This window comes from Convolutriloba macropyga, chromosome 7 (genome assembly GCF_964194025.1).
Source record: "Convolutriloba macropyga chromosome 7, txConMacr16.3, whole genome shotgun sequence".
In the NCBI taxonomy this organism is placed as follows: domain Eukaryota; kingdom Metazoa; phylum Xenacoelomorpha; order Acoela; family Convolutidae; genus Convolutriloba; species Convolutriloba macropyga.
The window spans coordinates 49816347-49831292 of NC_134474.1; the positions used below are offsets into that span (position 1 = coordinate 49816347).

Sequence of the window (14946 nt, forward strand, 5' to 3'; positions counted from 1 at the left end):
ACTCTTTGTGCTTCAATTGCCTAAGTACCAGTCGCGCAGCCAAAAACTGCACGTCAAAAGTTCTCTGTCGACATTGCAATGGCAAACACCACAGCCTTCTCCACACAGACAGACAAAAAGCACACGAATCTACAAACGTGACAGAAATTGATCTCCCAATGTGTGAACCATTGCACCAACACGACAAAAGCAATGACAATCCAACCTAGGTTTACAATCCTGGTTTTCCACCAAGAACAAGAAATCAACTACAGGTGATACCTGTCACCCTTTTCGGAAATGATAATAAGACATAATTGTTATGCCATTCTGGACAACGGTAGCACCATTTCATACGTCCTCGACACCACTGCCGATAAAGTTGGGGCTCCAAAAATTTCAGACTTTGATCTGAATGTGTCGCACGCATTTGACGAATCCGTCATGCACGCAAATCTTGTTCGCTTGGACATTGGAAAGCTCAATAGCGACCAACCACTCTTCCGTTTAAACTATGTTCATGCAGTGAGAAATTGGACTTTCAACGATGCACCTGTGAACGATTTGAACGAAGCATGTTCGTCCTACCCTCACCTTCAACATATACATTTTCCTAAACTTAGCGATAATAAGATACAGATACTTTTAGGTGTTGACGCTACCCAGTACATTTTGGAACGCGAGTTCCTTCAAGGACCCTCAGGAAGCCCCTTTGCTTTACGCAATCTTCTCGGTTGGACAATTACAGGCCCAATTAAGCGAAAAACCGAGCCATTCCTGCAGGAAACAAACTTCCTATCACATAGTTATAGAGCCTTTGACCATGCGCTCACAAATTTAACTGTTGATACTGAAAGACATCTCAGTGAATGTGTGACCAGTTTCTGGAAAATCGAGAGCACTGGAACCGAATTTGAAGAAACTGCAGATACTTCAACTGAAAGTATAAGAGCAATTCAAATATTACAAGATACAATCCATCATATCGGAGACAGATATGAAATTGGTTTACTTTGGAAACAGGACAGTAAATTGGAAAACAACTATCCGGTTGCCAAAGCACGGCTTGACAGCCTACAGCGCCGACTTAACAAAGATTCTGAGTTGAAGCAATTGTATGAGAAAACTTTGGAAACAGATTTGGAGAAAGGTTATGTCAAATCAGCTACTTTCTCAAATCCAGCACCAGAGAAGATTTGGTACCTTCCCCATCACCCCGTCACGAATCCCAACAAACCTGGGAAAGTCAGGCGTGTTGCAAACGCTGCATCTGTTTTTAAGAAGCAATCACTAAACAAAAACCCTCTGTCAGGCCCCGACCTTCTCAACAACCTGGTTGGCTTACTACTCCGCTTTCGCCAGGATCCTGTTGCAGTAATGGCAGACATTGAGGCCATGTTCATGCAAATTTGCATACGAACAGAGGATCAGTCTTGTCTCCGTTTTCTTTGGCCTTCAAAGAACTCCGTACAGCAGTTCCAGTATACGCGACTCATCTTTGGAGCCAGATGTTCACCAACTACAGCAATATTTGTCCTCCAACAAACAGCAAAAGACTTCGGAAACACCGCTACAAAAGATCTAATATTCAACAGCTTCTACATGGATGACTTTGTACATTCGTTCGTCAATGAACAGAAAGCTGAAACTGCAGTTCAAGACTTGCGACAAACACTCTCTAAAGGAGGTTTCAGTCTGACTAAGTTTGTCTCAAACTCTGTTCAATGTCTTAACAAGATACCCAAAGAACATTGTGACAACGAAAAAGACAAACATCGTGTCTTAGGTGTATTGTGGAATACAGTTAATGATACTTTCTTCCACCAGAAGCTTGCCAAAGTTCAAGAAGACAAAACGGACTACACACTCAGAAAGCTCCTTTCCTTAATTGCCTGCTTGTTCGATCCTTTAGGAATCATTGCCCCATTATTGATTACACTCAAAATCATCTTGCAGGATACTTGGAAAGAAGGACTTGCATGGGATGAACTCCTGTCAGACGAGAAACAGAAAGCAATAAAAACTTGGATAGAGCAATATGTAAATGTGCCAGAAATATCAATGCCACGATGTTTTGTTTCTCCGATCGATCCGTCTCCGATAAACCAGTTACATTGCTTCTGTGATGCCTCACAGCTGGCTTATGGAGCAGTCATATACATCAGATCTCAATCAGCTAACACCATTTCAACTGGGTTTGTCATAGCTAGAGCTAAAGTCGCGCCACTAAAGCAAATCAGTATCCCGAAACTTGAGTTGCAACCAGCCGTGCTAGGATGCAGACTAATGCAATTTGTTTCCAAGCAGCTCACAATACCAGTTACCTCGAGACACTTTTGGAGCGACAGTGAAGCTGTCCTTGCCTGCATCAAAAGCAAAGACAAGGTGAAAACTTTTAATGCAAATAGAGTGCAAGAGATCCGCAACAACACAGACGTCTCCAAGTGGCAGCATATCAGCGGAAAACTCAACCCCGCAGACCATGTCTCCCGAGGAATACCAGCCTGTGATATCAATGTGTTCTGGTTAAAGCCTCCAGCCTTCTTAAGTGATCCCGAAAGCCATTGGAAGAACTCCTTGGGTAACAAGGAGGAGACAAACGTCACAATGGAACCATCCAACAATGAATGTATTATCGACGTCAGCAGATTCTCAAAGTGGACGATGTTAATGCGCTCTATGGCTTTTGTCATAAGGTTCATAAAGAATCTCAGATCGAAACAAAGAGGCAAACTAGAACTCGACGACATTAACGAAGCCCGAATATATCTCTTCAGAAAGTCGCAAGAGAAGTCCTTCAAAGACGCCATCAAAGACATGAATCAACACAGGCCTTTGTCAAAGAAAGATCGTCTGCTCTGTTTGTCCCCTTTCTTTGAAAGTGGACTTCTTCGCGTTGGTGGCAGAACAAAACGAAGCTTGCTACCCTTTGACGCCAAGCACCCCATCATCCTGGACTCTAAAGAGCACAGCAATCAACTCTACATACAGAAATGCCACGAAATTTGTATGCAAATTGGAGTGGAATACACTCGCAACTACATACAACAGAGATGCCACATTCTTGGAATCAGACTCTTCCTGAGAAGTTTGGCCTTCAAATGTTTCGACTGTCGCCGCTTCCGAGCACAGGGACTACAGCCACCGATGGCAGACTTGCCAGACATTCGTTTCCAGGAAGCACAGTCACCAGTCGTCTTCACCAATGTCGGCGTGGACTACCTTGGACCTTTTGCCGTCGTTCATCGTGTTACAGAAGTGAAGACCTACATCTGCCTATTTACTTGCTTGGTTACAAGAGCAATTCACCTGGAAGTTGCAGAGGACCTCAGCACAGACAAGTGTTTGACAGCAATCCGACGCTTCATCGCTCGACGCGGCCAACCGCGGTTGTTCCTGTCAGACAACGGATCCAACTTCCTGGGAGCAAGAAAGCAGATCAGAAGAAGACCACTGATGTTGGAGCACGACTACATCAAAGATCAGCTACTGAACCAGTCTGTCGAATGGAAGCTCAACCCTCCTTCTGCTCCTCACTTCGGTGGGGTGTGGGAGAGACTCGTTCAGTGTGTCAAATGAGCTCTTCTCTTGAACCTTGGTTCCGCAAAACTCACTCCAGATGTCTTTGCCACGATCGTCAGTGAAGCCGAGTGTCTTGTCAACTCGCGTCCACTCACCCACGTGAGAAGCAACCACGAAGACGACAACCCGCTTACACCAAACCACTTCTTGCTTGGAAGGCCCTTCTGCAATGTTCCTGGAGCCGTTTTCAACGAGACACTTACCTTGAAGAGGTCGGCGTGGACACAGGTGAAGCAGAGACTTCAGCAGATTTGGAAGAGGCTGCTAACCGAGTATGTTCCTTCGCTGAACAAACGACAGAAGTGGACGTCTTGTGAAGCAGCTTTGGAAGTGGATGATGTTGTCTGGCTTCTTGAAGAGTTTACACCAAGAGGAATCTGGCCGCTGGGACGAGTCACACGGACTTTCACCGGCCCCGACAACATAGCTAGGTCATGTGAGGTTAAGACCGCTTTAGGCAAATTAAACAGACCAGCAGTAAAACTTATGCATGTCTACCCCAAACCCAAAACCAGGTTAGGGTTAGGTTTTGTGGGCCCGGAGGATGTTAATGCTAGAGATTAACTTCTTACGTTTATTGTGTTTTACCGCCTTTTGTAAGTTGATTTGTTTCCAAAAGTTGTAACGAGTAAAGTCACGATGATGAAATGTTGTAAAACCGGAAATGATACTCTTGCTTGAATTGTGTAACCTGAAACAAAACATGAGCAACCAAACTAATTGAAACTTAAAGCTAAGACTCAAGACAGATAACGACCTATCACCCTTCCCAATGCGGACCAGCGGAAACATGGTGTTATCATACTATCCACTACGACAAAGTTCAAATTTTGATCTTAATTGCTTTCGCCGATCGATTGTTCGCCCACTATCTAATGCCTCTCCTCTTAGAGAGGTTTTGTAACGAATTCCTCAACTAAACCCGGCCAGCGTAGTAAATGTAATTAAAAAGAATATTTAACATCGTTTTTTTTTCTACGCACTTATCGAGTTTTAAGATTTTGTGAACTTTGACTAATTTCCGTTGATATTGTTGAAATTTTCTTTAGTTTTGATCAAGTGTTTGTCAATTTGGCTAAAATTGTTCACGATAGTATTTTTGGTTTTTCTTTTCAAGATCGGGAAGTGTTTTTGAAATGCTTAATTGTTCTTACTTTTCTCTAAATGTTGGCTGTTTTTTCAGAATTCAACATTTTTCATCAAAAATTCATCAGTTGTCACCATTCGAAATTAATCAGATCCGATTGACCGATTAATTACACTTTTTTAATTTCAAACAATTTGTTTCATTTTTCAATTCATGTAAATTTTATACGAAACTTTCTTTATGATCCAATAACCTGCGTAATAAACTATTGAATTTTACGTAAAATCTTTCAACCTTTCTTTATGCAAGTTGTTGGTTTTGTTCTTCGTCGACAACCTTCGTGGCCAGACAACAGTTTTACTTTTAATCAGATCAAGTTGAACTATTTCCAAGCATTCTGCAGATTTGTTATTTGATGCTTTGACTTTTCACAACTATCATATAAGAAGCCTCAGACCAATGAGCAGACATTACAGCTGTCTGCCAAGCCAAGCCCCACATTACATGATTGCTTCAGATCACTGTTACGACCCACTTTAATGGGGGAGGATTTTTATACGCAAATGGGTTTTTTTGTACATTCAATTCTGGCCGATCGATATATTCATAGTAGAGGGTTGTGTGTGGTATCATTAGAAAACTCGTTCAGCGTAGAAAATATAATTAAAAATTCTTTTTTTGAACAGCCAACATCATTTTGTCTACGCAGTTATCGAAGTTTTGAAATTTTTTGAAATTTTGTGAACTTTGAATTTTGACTGATTGCTGTCGATATTGATCACATTTCTGTGATTTTGCTCAAGTTTTTGTCAATTTTGCTAAAACTGTTCACGATAGTGTTTTTGGTTTTGCTTTTTAAGATCGAGGAGTGTTGTTGATGTTCCTTATCCTGCTTACTTGTCTTTAAGTTTCGGTTAACTTTTCATAATGCAACTTTTTATCAAAATTTAACCAGTTGTCAGCACTAAAAAATAAAAGAATGCGATTGACCGATTAATTGCACTACTTAGATTTCAAACAAGTTGTCTGATTGTTGATTTGTTAATAGCCGCGAAGCGATAGCGGCTATTTTTGGGGACATCGTGGTTTTTTTACAATTCAAAGAATTTGAATTATATTGGGGAGCTGTCTTTTTTTTAAGATCTGTTCACAAATTTTCATGACTTTTGAAGTCAAATTGGAGTAGTGATTTTGCTCACGCCGAAACAGGAAATGGAGCGAAAAAGCGAGTGGTTTTGCGCTGTGATATTTGTTTGCTCTGATTTTAAAGTAGAGTGAGGAAATCGTGTTTGAACAAAAATTTGCTTTCTCGCTAGTGTTTTTTTTTGTTCACATGCTGCAATTTCACTTTAATTTTTACTGTTTTTTTTATTTTTATCTGATTTTTTAGAAATGGTTTTCCCAATTCTTTCATAGTCCGTTATAGGTCTAGTTTTTTGTTAAGTCAATGAAAATTTTTTGAATGGTACGTCAGGGCTTGTCCTGCTATGTCTTTTTTAATTCGTCGTCTCCATCGATGATTCTTACAACCTGACTTCTTGGAAATGACTTTTTCAACGACTTCAGTGACTTCTAGTGCTTTGCAGTTAAAATTTGTGTACGTGACGTCATTTCTGCTTTTAGGTCAATTGCGTGACTTACCTCACTCAAAAAATGACTTCTGAGCTCACTTATGGAACTTTATATTTTATGAACATTTACTAGTTAATAGTGTGCATTTAAGTAGTGCCAAGCTTTAGCCCTAATTCTTGAATATTAGTCTTGAGTTTTTGATTTCGAATATCAATTTTGATAAAGCCCTTTTAGGGTTTTCTCCTTTTAGACGGTATGTCACAAAATTGACGCTCCCAATATAACTCAAAAAGTCTAGTGGTCTATTTAAGGACGACTGGTGGTCGGTTTCTTTAGTTTTTCAATTCTACGGAAGGCCTCAAGCGTCTATCGCAACTTTTTTCCGGCAATCTACCAGCTACGTTTATTGTCAACTCTCTTTATCATTCGATAAACTGCTTAACATATGATCAAAACTTTCGTAAGATCTATATTTAAATATTTTTGCAAGCTGTTAGTTTTGTTCGTCTACGACTATTTTGGTCACCAGACATCACTTTAACTTGTAATCAGATCAAGCTCAACTATTTCCAGGCATTACGCAGATTTATTGTTTGATCTCCTGACTTTTCAGACCTATGACATTGCATTTCCCAAACAACAAGCTAACGTTACAGCTGTTTGCCACGGGAAATCCCAATTTAAAAGATTGTTTCAGATCATTGTTCCGAACCACTTTGGTGTGGGAGGAACTATATACTCACATGAGTTTTTTGTTTAGTCAAATGATCGATAGTCATTGTAGAGGGTTGTGAGTGAATTCGATAGAAAGTCTTTCGAGCGTAGAAAATATAAGCAAAGAGATATTTTTGAATTTCGGTTTTTTTCTGGAAGTCATCAAGGTTTATAAAGTTTGTGTTCGTTCGACTGATTTCCGTTGCTTCGATCAGCATTGTCTGTATTTTCTTTACATAATTTTTAAAAATTTTTCGCTAAAAGTATGTTGTAATTGCTAACGACAGTGTTGTTAGTTTTAACTCTAAAGCTAGAAGATTGTTCCTGAACCTGTTTGATCCAATTTGTTGGCTAAATGTTTCAGAATTCAGCTTTTTTTTCTTCAAAACTGGCACAAAATTATTAGCCCAGTTTCTTTAATTCTTCCAAACGTATAGAACTGAAGAAAAAAAATACAATCTTTGTAAGCTCTAAAGAGGGACTACTTTCACTTCCGCGTCCAAGATAGTGTTCTGGCAATAAATTTTAGCCAGTTTTTGCTAATTTTGCTCAATAATTATCAAAAATTTATTAAATTCAATAATTATCATATATTTTTAATATTTTGACTTCTTTTTGTCAAAGTATCTGTTCCTCTAGCATTTGGATTAAATGCTTGTTTCTATTTTTATAGGCTAGTTTTGGTCTAATCGTCGATTTTTTACATTTTAAAATTTATTCGGGTTTTATTGAGCCGCTGTCTTTTTTGTAAATAGTTTTGCATTTTTGATGTTAATTAAAGACCGGAATGATTTGATATTGACAGATTCCATTGAAATACAATTGAGGCCCAATGAAGATAATTAATAATTTTATCGAACAGTTCCTAGTTTTTATGGCTTTTGGACTGTGTTTGCACAAAGTGTTTGTTTGCGCAAAAGTGTTTGAAGGGAATTTTGAGTTCTGCGTGCATTCGTTATTGTTTTGTTGTCTTGCGTTTAATCTCAGTGATGACAGGTCCAGTGGCGTTCCTCAGTTTGTAATCTATTTAGTATCATTTAGTTGAAAGCATATGGTTTTTATGTCTTTTAAAAGTAATTGCTTAAAAAACAAAAGGATTCTTGAGTTTTGCCACTTTGTTATCTTGTTTCTGACTACGTGTAGATAGGCCTGCGCAAACACATGAGGCAATTATTTATGAGTTACGATTTTTTGTTTTCCAACTTTACGTTTTAAATATTTTTTTTTCGTTTGATGTTACGATTTTTCATGTTTGTCCATTTGCTCATTTTTCAGGTTTTCTGTGGTCTTATTTTATAACCACATTAATGGCAGGTCAGATATTACCTTCTTGACGTTAAAAGAAGACGCAAATGAACATATTTAATGTTTTTAAGCTTATTTCCGGCAATCTGCCAGCTATGTTTATTGGCAACTCTCTTTATCAATCGATAACCTGCTTAACAGATGACTAAAACTTGCGTAAGATCTATATTGAAATATTTTTGCAAGCTGTTGGTTTTGTTCGTCTACGACTATCTTGGTCACCAGACAACACTTTAACTTATAATCAGATCAAGCTCAACTGTTTCCAGGCATTACGCAGATTTATTATTTGATCTCCTGACTCTTCAGACCTATGACATTGCATTTCCCAGACAACAAGCTAACGTTACAGCTGTTTGCCACGGGAAATCCCAATTTAAAAGATTGTTTCAGATCATTGTTCCGAACCGGAACAATGTCTTTTAAAAGTAATTGTTTAAAAAACAAAGGGATTCTTGAGTTTTGCCACTTTTTTGTCTTGTTTCTGTCAACGTTTAGAAAGGCCTGCGCAAAGACATGAGGCAATCTTTTGTGAATTACGATTTTTTGTTTTCCAACTTTACGTTCTAAATAATTTTTTTTTTGGTTTGATGTTACGATTTTTCATGTTTGTTCATTTGCTCATTTTTCAGGTTTTCTGTGGTCTTATTTTATAACCACATTAATTGCAGGTCAGATATTACCTTCTTGACGTTAAAAGAAGACGCAAATGAACATATTTAATGTTTTCGAGGTTTTAGTGGGTATATTAAAGTTTTAACTGCTTCGACATAGTTTACTCGCAAAATTTGATTTATTTCAAATATTTTTGCCCTTTTTTTCCATTTTTTTTTGTAGTCTTACATATTTAGATTAATTAAATGTCTCATTAGCTTGTTATCGAGGTATAAACCAACCTGTTCTGTGATTTCTGCTGATAGCTAATGGTTTTCATGACTTTGAAATCAATTTTTTAAAATATTTAGTGTTTTTAACTTTGATGTTTTTGTTTTTTTTTGTCTCCTGGTTACCTAGTCTCATTGAAAACAATTCCATAACTTTTCTATTGGAGTACAAGTTATTTTTTTTATTTTAAGTTTCATCTAACGTTCATTGAGTTTGGTCGTAAATAATTGTCGTTATTGCTATTTGATTTTGTTGCTTGTCTTGTCTCGTCAATGGCAGGTCTCATTGGTGCTCTAATGCGGCATTGTTCAATTCATTTAATGGTCTGATTTCCTCTTCTGTGTTTAACTGTCTGCACATATATTTTAGCCGCACAAATACATAATCCAAGCGAGGGTTTTGAAGAAGTCCTGGCCCATATCACAGGCAGCGTGGGCTCATGTCGCTGTGCTGAAAGAACAGGAGAAAGAGGAGATGAAAGGTAATTTATGGAGCGGAAGTTATTACGAAAAAGCCATCTTCAAGTTTTTATTTAAGTATTTCCAGATCTTGTAAGTCTTGTTAACGTCATTTTCGCTTAAATAGGAAGTTAATATTTATGGGTATAAAGGAATGACACATCAGAAACGTTAAGAAAAGAATTCTCATGTTTTTCGCTTTGCTTTTAAATTTAATATAAATTAATAATTGCTATCTTTTCCCCTATAAACCGCGCTAGAAACTGTTTTATTTTTCCTCAGTAACAATCTATCTTATCTTGCTTTCACGTATCTTACACATAGAATTGGTAGCTTAATGCTTTGAGCTATCACCTGTCGGACTCAGCGAAACAACAAACCATTTTCAACTACCATTAAATTTTCTCGTGTTTTAACTAGTCTATTAGCCCAATGAATTCCACGGGAAGGAAAGAGACATTTTGAGATTTTCCCGTTTTTCGCTTCACTTGTTTAATAATTAGGTGAGTTAATAATATTACGAACTAAAACTAAAATTACTCCATTCCATAGCTATGTTAATGCCTCCAATCACAAGTTTTTGTTCTTACCTGATCTAAGCGGGGAGAACAAAAGCATATTGTAATAGAGGCCTATTTCTTGTTGTGAAGAAAAGAAACGGACTGCTGATATTAGATTAATTAAACTGCTTATCTGTTGTGTTGATGACTAAATTCATGATAACCAAGTTAATTGTCAATTGATTAAATTATTCCATTTAGTCAAAGGTCGCAAAGAGCCTCCGCATCCGATAGCTGAAGGTTTGTACAGTTAGTAAGCTATTTGTCTGTTTGCTCGTGTCCTGTTAGTGACATTTGTGTCGAAAACAGTCTCAACATAATTTTGTATTCAGTGTATTCAAAATTATTCACATTGTTTGTGCGTCACTGTACTTTTGACCTTGATCATTTCCATACTTGTCCAATACACGTCACTAATTCTCCCACTAACCCCCCAGTCTAGTCTTCTAAAATTCATGGCAACATTCTTCTAGGCTAAATTCGGCCCAAAAATGTCTTTCTAATATTTTGAGTCATTAAAAATGATTCTGACAACAGCATTCAAAACGTTCGAGATTTGTATTTTTATATATTTATTATTATTTATTCGTCAGTTTTTTTCTTCGTGAAAATGGTTTTATTGACCCGGATGACATTTCTTAGTAATCATACAAAGATCATATGTCGAAGAAATATTAATTTTTCTTAGAACCTTCATGTGCTATTACTTGGAAATGGTAAATGTTTTAAAATGATTTTCTTGAAGCGGATTATATAGTCGTGATGTTTGTTGCACTATGATGTCATGTTGTAGCCAACTATGACGAGGGTCGTCCAGGTTCTTCCAGATCGGGAGCGGGAGGGGGCAGTGCCAGTGGACAGGGCAGGTCTGCTGGCGCAAAACAGACGCCATCTAAGAATCTCAAGCCAGACAAGTGAGTCATAGCAAAAAACACCCTTCTTCGTATGTTCGTAAAATAATTAATATGTTCCTACTACTCTTCAAAAAATGTTTCTTCTTAGAAATAATCTAAACGATCGATTATATAAGTTGTTGATAGATCTTCAGATGGACTATTAAATATACGGCTCTCCTCTAGATAAGTTTCGAAAAAATGCGATCCTCCTCCTCCCCCGCAGTTTAGTGGGCATATAAATTTTACGCCCACCAGGACTACGTGCTATTTTACATAGTAGCTAGTCATATGACAACAATTCATAAGTGGTGGGTCATAAAAACACAGGGGACCAAACATTATAGAACCCAACAAGGATGCTCGTTAATGTGCGTTCGCACATGATGTTCCGACCCGAGCTCATCTACCCTTTTGACTTAATTTTCACCCAAATGAAGACATAATAAAAACAGATGTTTGAGTTTTAAAAAAAACCTCTAAAAAACCTAACTATTTATTGAAATACATAATGCTATGCCTCATTACAGCACTGACGAGATCTTTCATTGAAAAAACTGCGAAAAACAAACAAACAACAAAAGAAGCAAAAACAAAAACTTCACGGCAAAAACTAAGTATCTAAATTTGAACGCACCTAGTAACAACGCCAAAATGCAATCGTATAAAGCCTTAACTGAACAAATTTCTTTGTCCATACTATACAACAGATGGCAATGAGACTAGGTAACAAATTCAAAAGGAAATAATGAGGCGAAATTGAAAAATCAATCAACTTTTTTTGAACCAAATAGTTTCTATAGTCTTGAAAATCATAAGCTTTTAACGAAATAAGTGTGAATAAATTTACTAAACATTCATTATCAAACCAATAGGACATGTCGTTGGTTAGAGTAAGGCATAGGAACGGACTACAGAAGCAGAAAAACTCAAAAAAGTAAACAATTTGCGAACACAAATTATTGAAGCCATTAAAATCATTAGCTATTATCTGAATACTATGTTTTCTTCCTTCCATTTTCATTCATACTAATGCAACTAAAAGTATACTGAAAGAATAAATAAGTGCATTTGGGCCACATTTGAAAATCATTGGGATCTGTTATTACGCGAATGTGCTGAAAGAAGAGAAAAAGAAACACAAGTACACCACTAAAACTTTTTTAAACGCATATTGTCCACAGACAAAACATCAGTTACGGCATGATATCACTGGTAATTTAAATTTTTCGAATACAAAAATTTGAATTACACCTCTCATTGATGAGAATAAGCTATAAGTTGACGAAAAAAAAGACAACAAAAAATGAAAAGTTTAAAAAATCATTGAAAATGTATAATATCATAAACTTTGAGACTATTCGCTATAAACTGACTGCCTTTGGTAACATCACTCCTTGAATACTCAATTTCCAGCTTTTGAGACTGGTCAGCATTTCACGCCTACCTAAAGATTTTTTAAAAAAATAAGCAAAAACCGCTAATTCAAAAAAAAAATTGAGCGAGAAAATCGTCGAAGCCATCAAAAAAGAACTTTTCGGTAATGACCTTTCTATCATCCATTAACTTTTTAACATGAGATTCTTTTTTTTCAATATGACTTCAAAATATCAATAAACAGGAACAAATACACTAAAACCACGATATTTTTTTGGAAAACCGATAGTATCAACGCCATTAAACTCAATTGCTTTCAGCGAAAGGCAGTGAAAGCGCTCGATGGGAGCATAAGAGTTATGCCCCGATGGGACGACAAGAACGTGTGTCATTGACAAGTCATCGATACGATAAGACATTAAAAAAAGTTATTGACTACGAAAACAACAAATACAGGCAAAAACCAAAAATTCAGTAGAAAAGTGCGAGAAGTAGTAGTAGTAGTAGTAGTAGTAGTAGTAGTAGTAGTAGTAGTAGTAGTAGTAGTAGTAGTAGTAGTAGTAGTAGTAGTAGTAGTAGTAAAAGACTTAAATTCCAACAAGAGGAATACATAGTAAAAGAAAGACATGACAGTACAAATTAACAAAGCAATGTAGCAAATTAAGATCTGCAGTCCACACAGCGACATTTAAGAAAATATGTACATGGCCGATAGTAGTTAAAAGAAAGTGTTTTGACTATAAGAAAATTATCTAAATTCTTACAAAAAATATTGAAAGATGACCTAAAGTCAATGGCGTTGATTGAAATTAAGTAATTGGCGGCGTGGATAGTTCGACTAAGAAAATAGTTGTTAGTTTTGAACTTTTTGTTAAACGGTTGTTCAAAAAACGGTTTTGACCGATCCTCGGGAACTGAGTGTCCTTCTATTGACATGTAGCTTGATGCCACTCTCCGTTGTTGCATGCCAAGTTTTTCATAGTAGAATAAGGTCAGCTCGCGTGATTTGATAGCAAATTGGCTACAAATTTAAATTGTCTCGTTGTAATCCTCAAACCTAATAACCCAGCGCAACTTTTTGCGCTGAAACTTTTCTAACACTTTCGAAATACCAGTTGTAACACACCAAGCTTGGGAGCAGTAAAGTCAGACAGATAAAATCATCATTTGGTACAACATTTTCTTGCGGAGAATAGAAACTTGAAAGGGTATGCTCCTTTTCAAAAAAATTTAAAATTTTACTACATTTCGCATTTTTCGTCTTAACATGTGTTGTCCAACAAAGATCTACCGTAACTAGCATTGCTCTCTAGTGAAAAGAATTTCCGCTTCTCCTAGAAATAAGGGAGACTGGCTGCTTTCAAACTTCATCGCTTTGCACTGTTCTGGATGAAATTTCAGTTGATTTTTGCTTGACCATTCATAAATACCATTGATGTCACATTGCAGACCGTCGAAACAATCAACGCATAGCAGCACTAGGTCGACGGCGTACAATAAACATGGGAGTTTTGCACATAGTCAACAAGATCGTTCATGTACACGATAAACAAAACTGGTCCAATGACACTTCATTGTGGGACACCAGATGTTACAACGGAGGGCCCAGAAGATTAAGATCCTATACGGACAATTTGGTGTCGATCTTCGAGATAATCCGAAAAAAGATGAAAAAAAGCTTCGTCAAACCCAAATTCTGCCAGTTTGTTAGTAATCTATGATGCAGAACGGAATCAAAAGCCTTCCTGATATCAAAATAGACGCTAGCACAAGGGAAATTTTCGTCAAGATTGTTGTAAAGAACATCAAAATATGAAATAAGCTGAGTAGTTGTGCTGCGTCTCTTCATAAAATCGTGCTGAGCGTTTGTGACTAGTAGCCTAGCTAGTGGATACAAAAAATTGAACAACATTTTTCAAAAAGAATAGAAAGCTTTGGAAGCAAGCTGATCGGACGATAGTTTTTAACGTCACTTGTTGAACCATTTTTGTGAAGTGGTGTGATATATGGCGCTTTCCATTCTTCAGGCCAATGCGAGGACTTTTGAATAACTTGAAACAATGCCATATCTGCTGGGGCTAAAATTTGAAAGCCATCACGAAGCAAGAAAGATGGTACTTGATCTAAGCCCATGGAAATCTGTCATCACATTTGCTCAATATTTTTTCAATTTCCAAAACTCCAAACGTAACATCTTGTAATTTAATTAATCAAAAGCTGTTTTAGCATTTTCATGAATTTTACAACTATAGACAGAGCTGAAAAACTCATTGAATGCATTTGCCTTTTCATCGTCAGTTGAAAAAGTGACACCGTCGTAATTCATCACAGGCGGAAAAACGCTAGTCTCTTTGAGAGTCCTGAGTAGCTTGAAACAGTCATTCCTGCTCGTCAAATTACATTTCTCAATAAGAAGACTCGTGTCAAGTTCAATTGACTCTGAAAGCTCTTTCTGATTTTCCCTCATTTTCAAGGAGGCTGATAGTGTCCAATCTTTTTCCAGCCTTCTCTTGATCGTCTCGCTTTTATTTAAC

General features: G+C 37.1%; 1 protein-coding gene across 1 annotated transcript in view; it reads left to right on the plus strand.

Annotated features, from left to right (window-relative positions):
• Positions 1-14946, plus strand: part of LOC142343099 (androglobin-like) — a 307512-nt gene that overhangs the window by 225509 nt on the left and 67057 nt on the right. Inside the window, 3 exon segments of the mRNA XM_075394786.1 lie at positions 9494-9605; positions 10344-10382; positions 10936-11056. Of these exon segments, the coding sequence (XP_075250901.1) occupies positions 9494-9605; positions 10344-10382; positions 10936-11056 (272 nt within the window).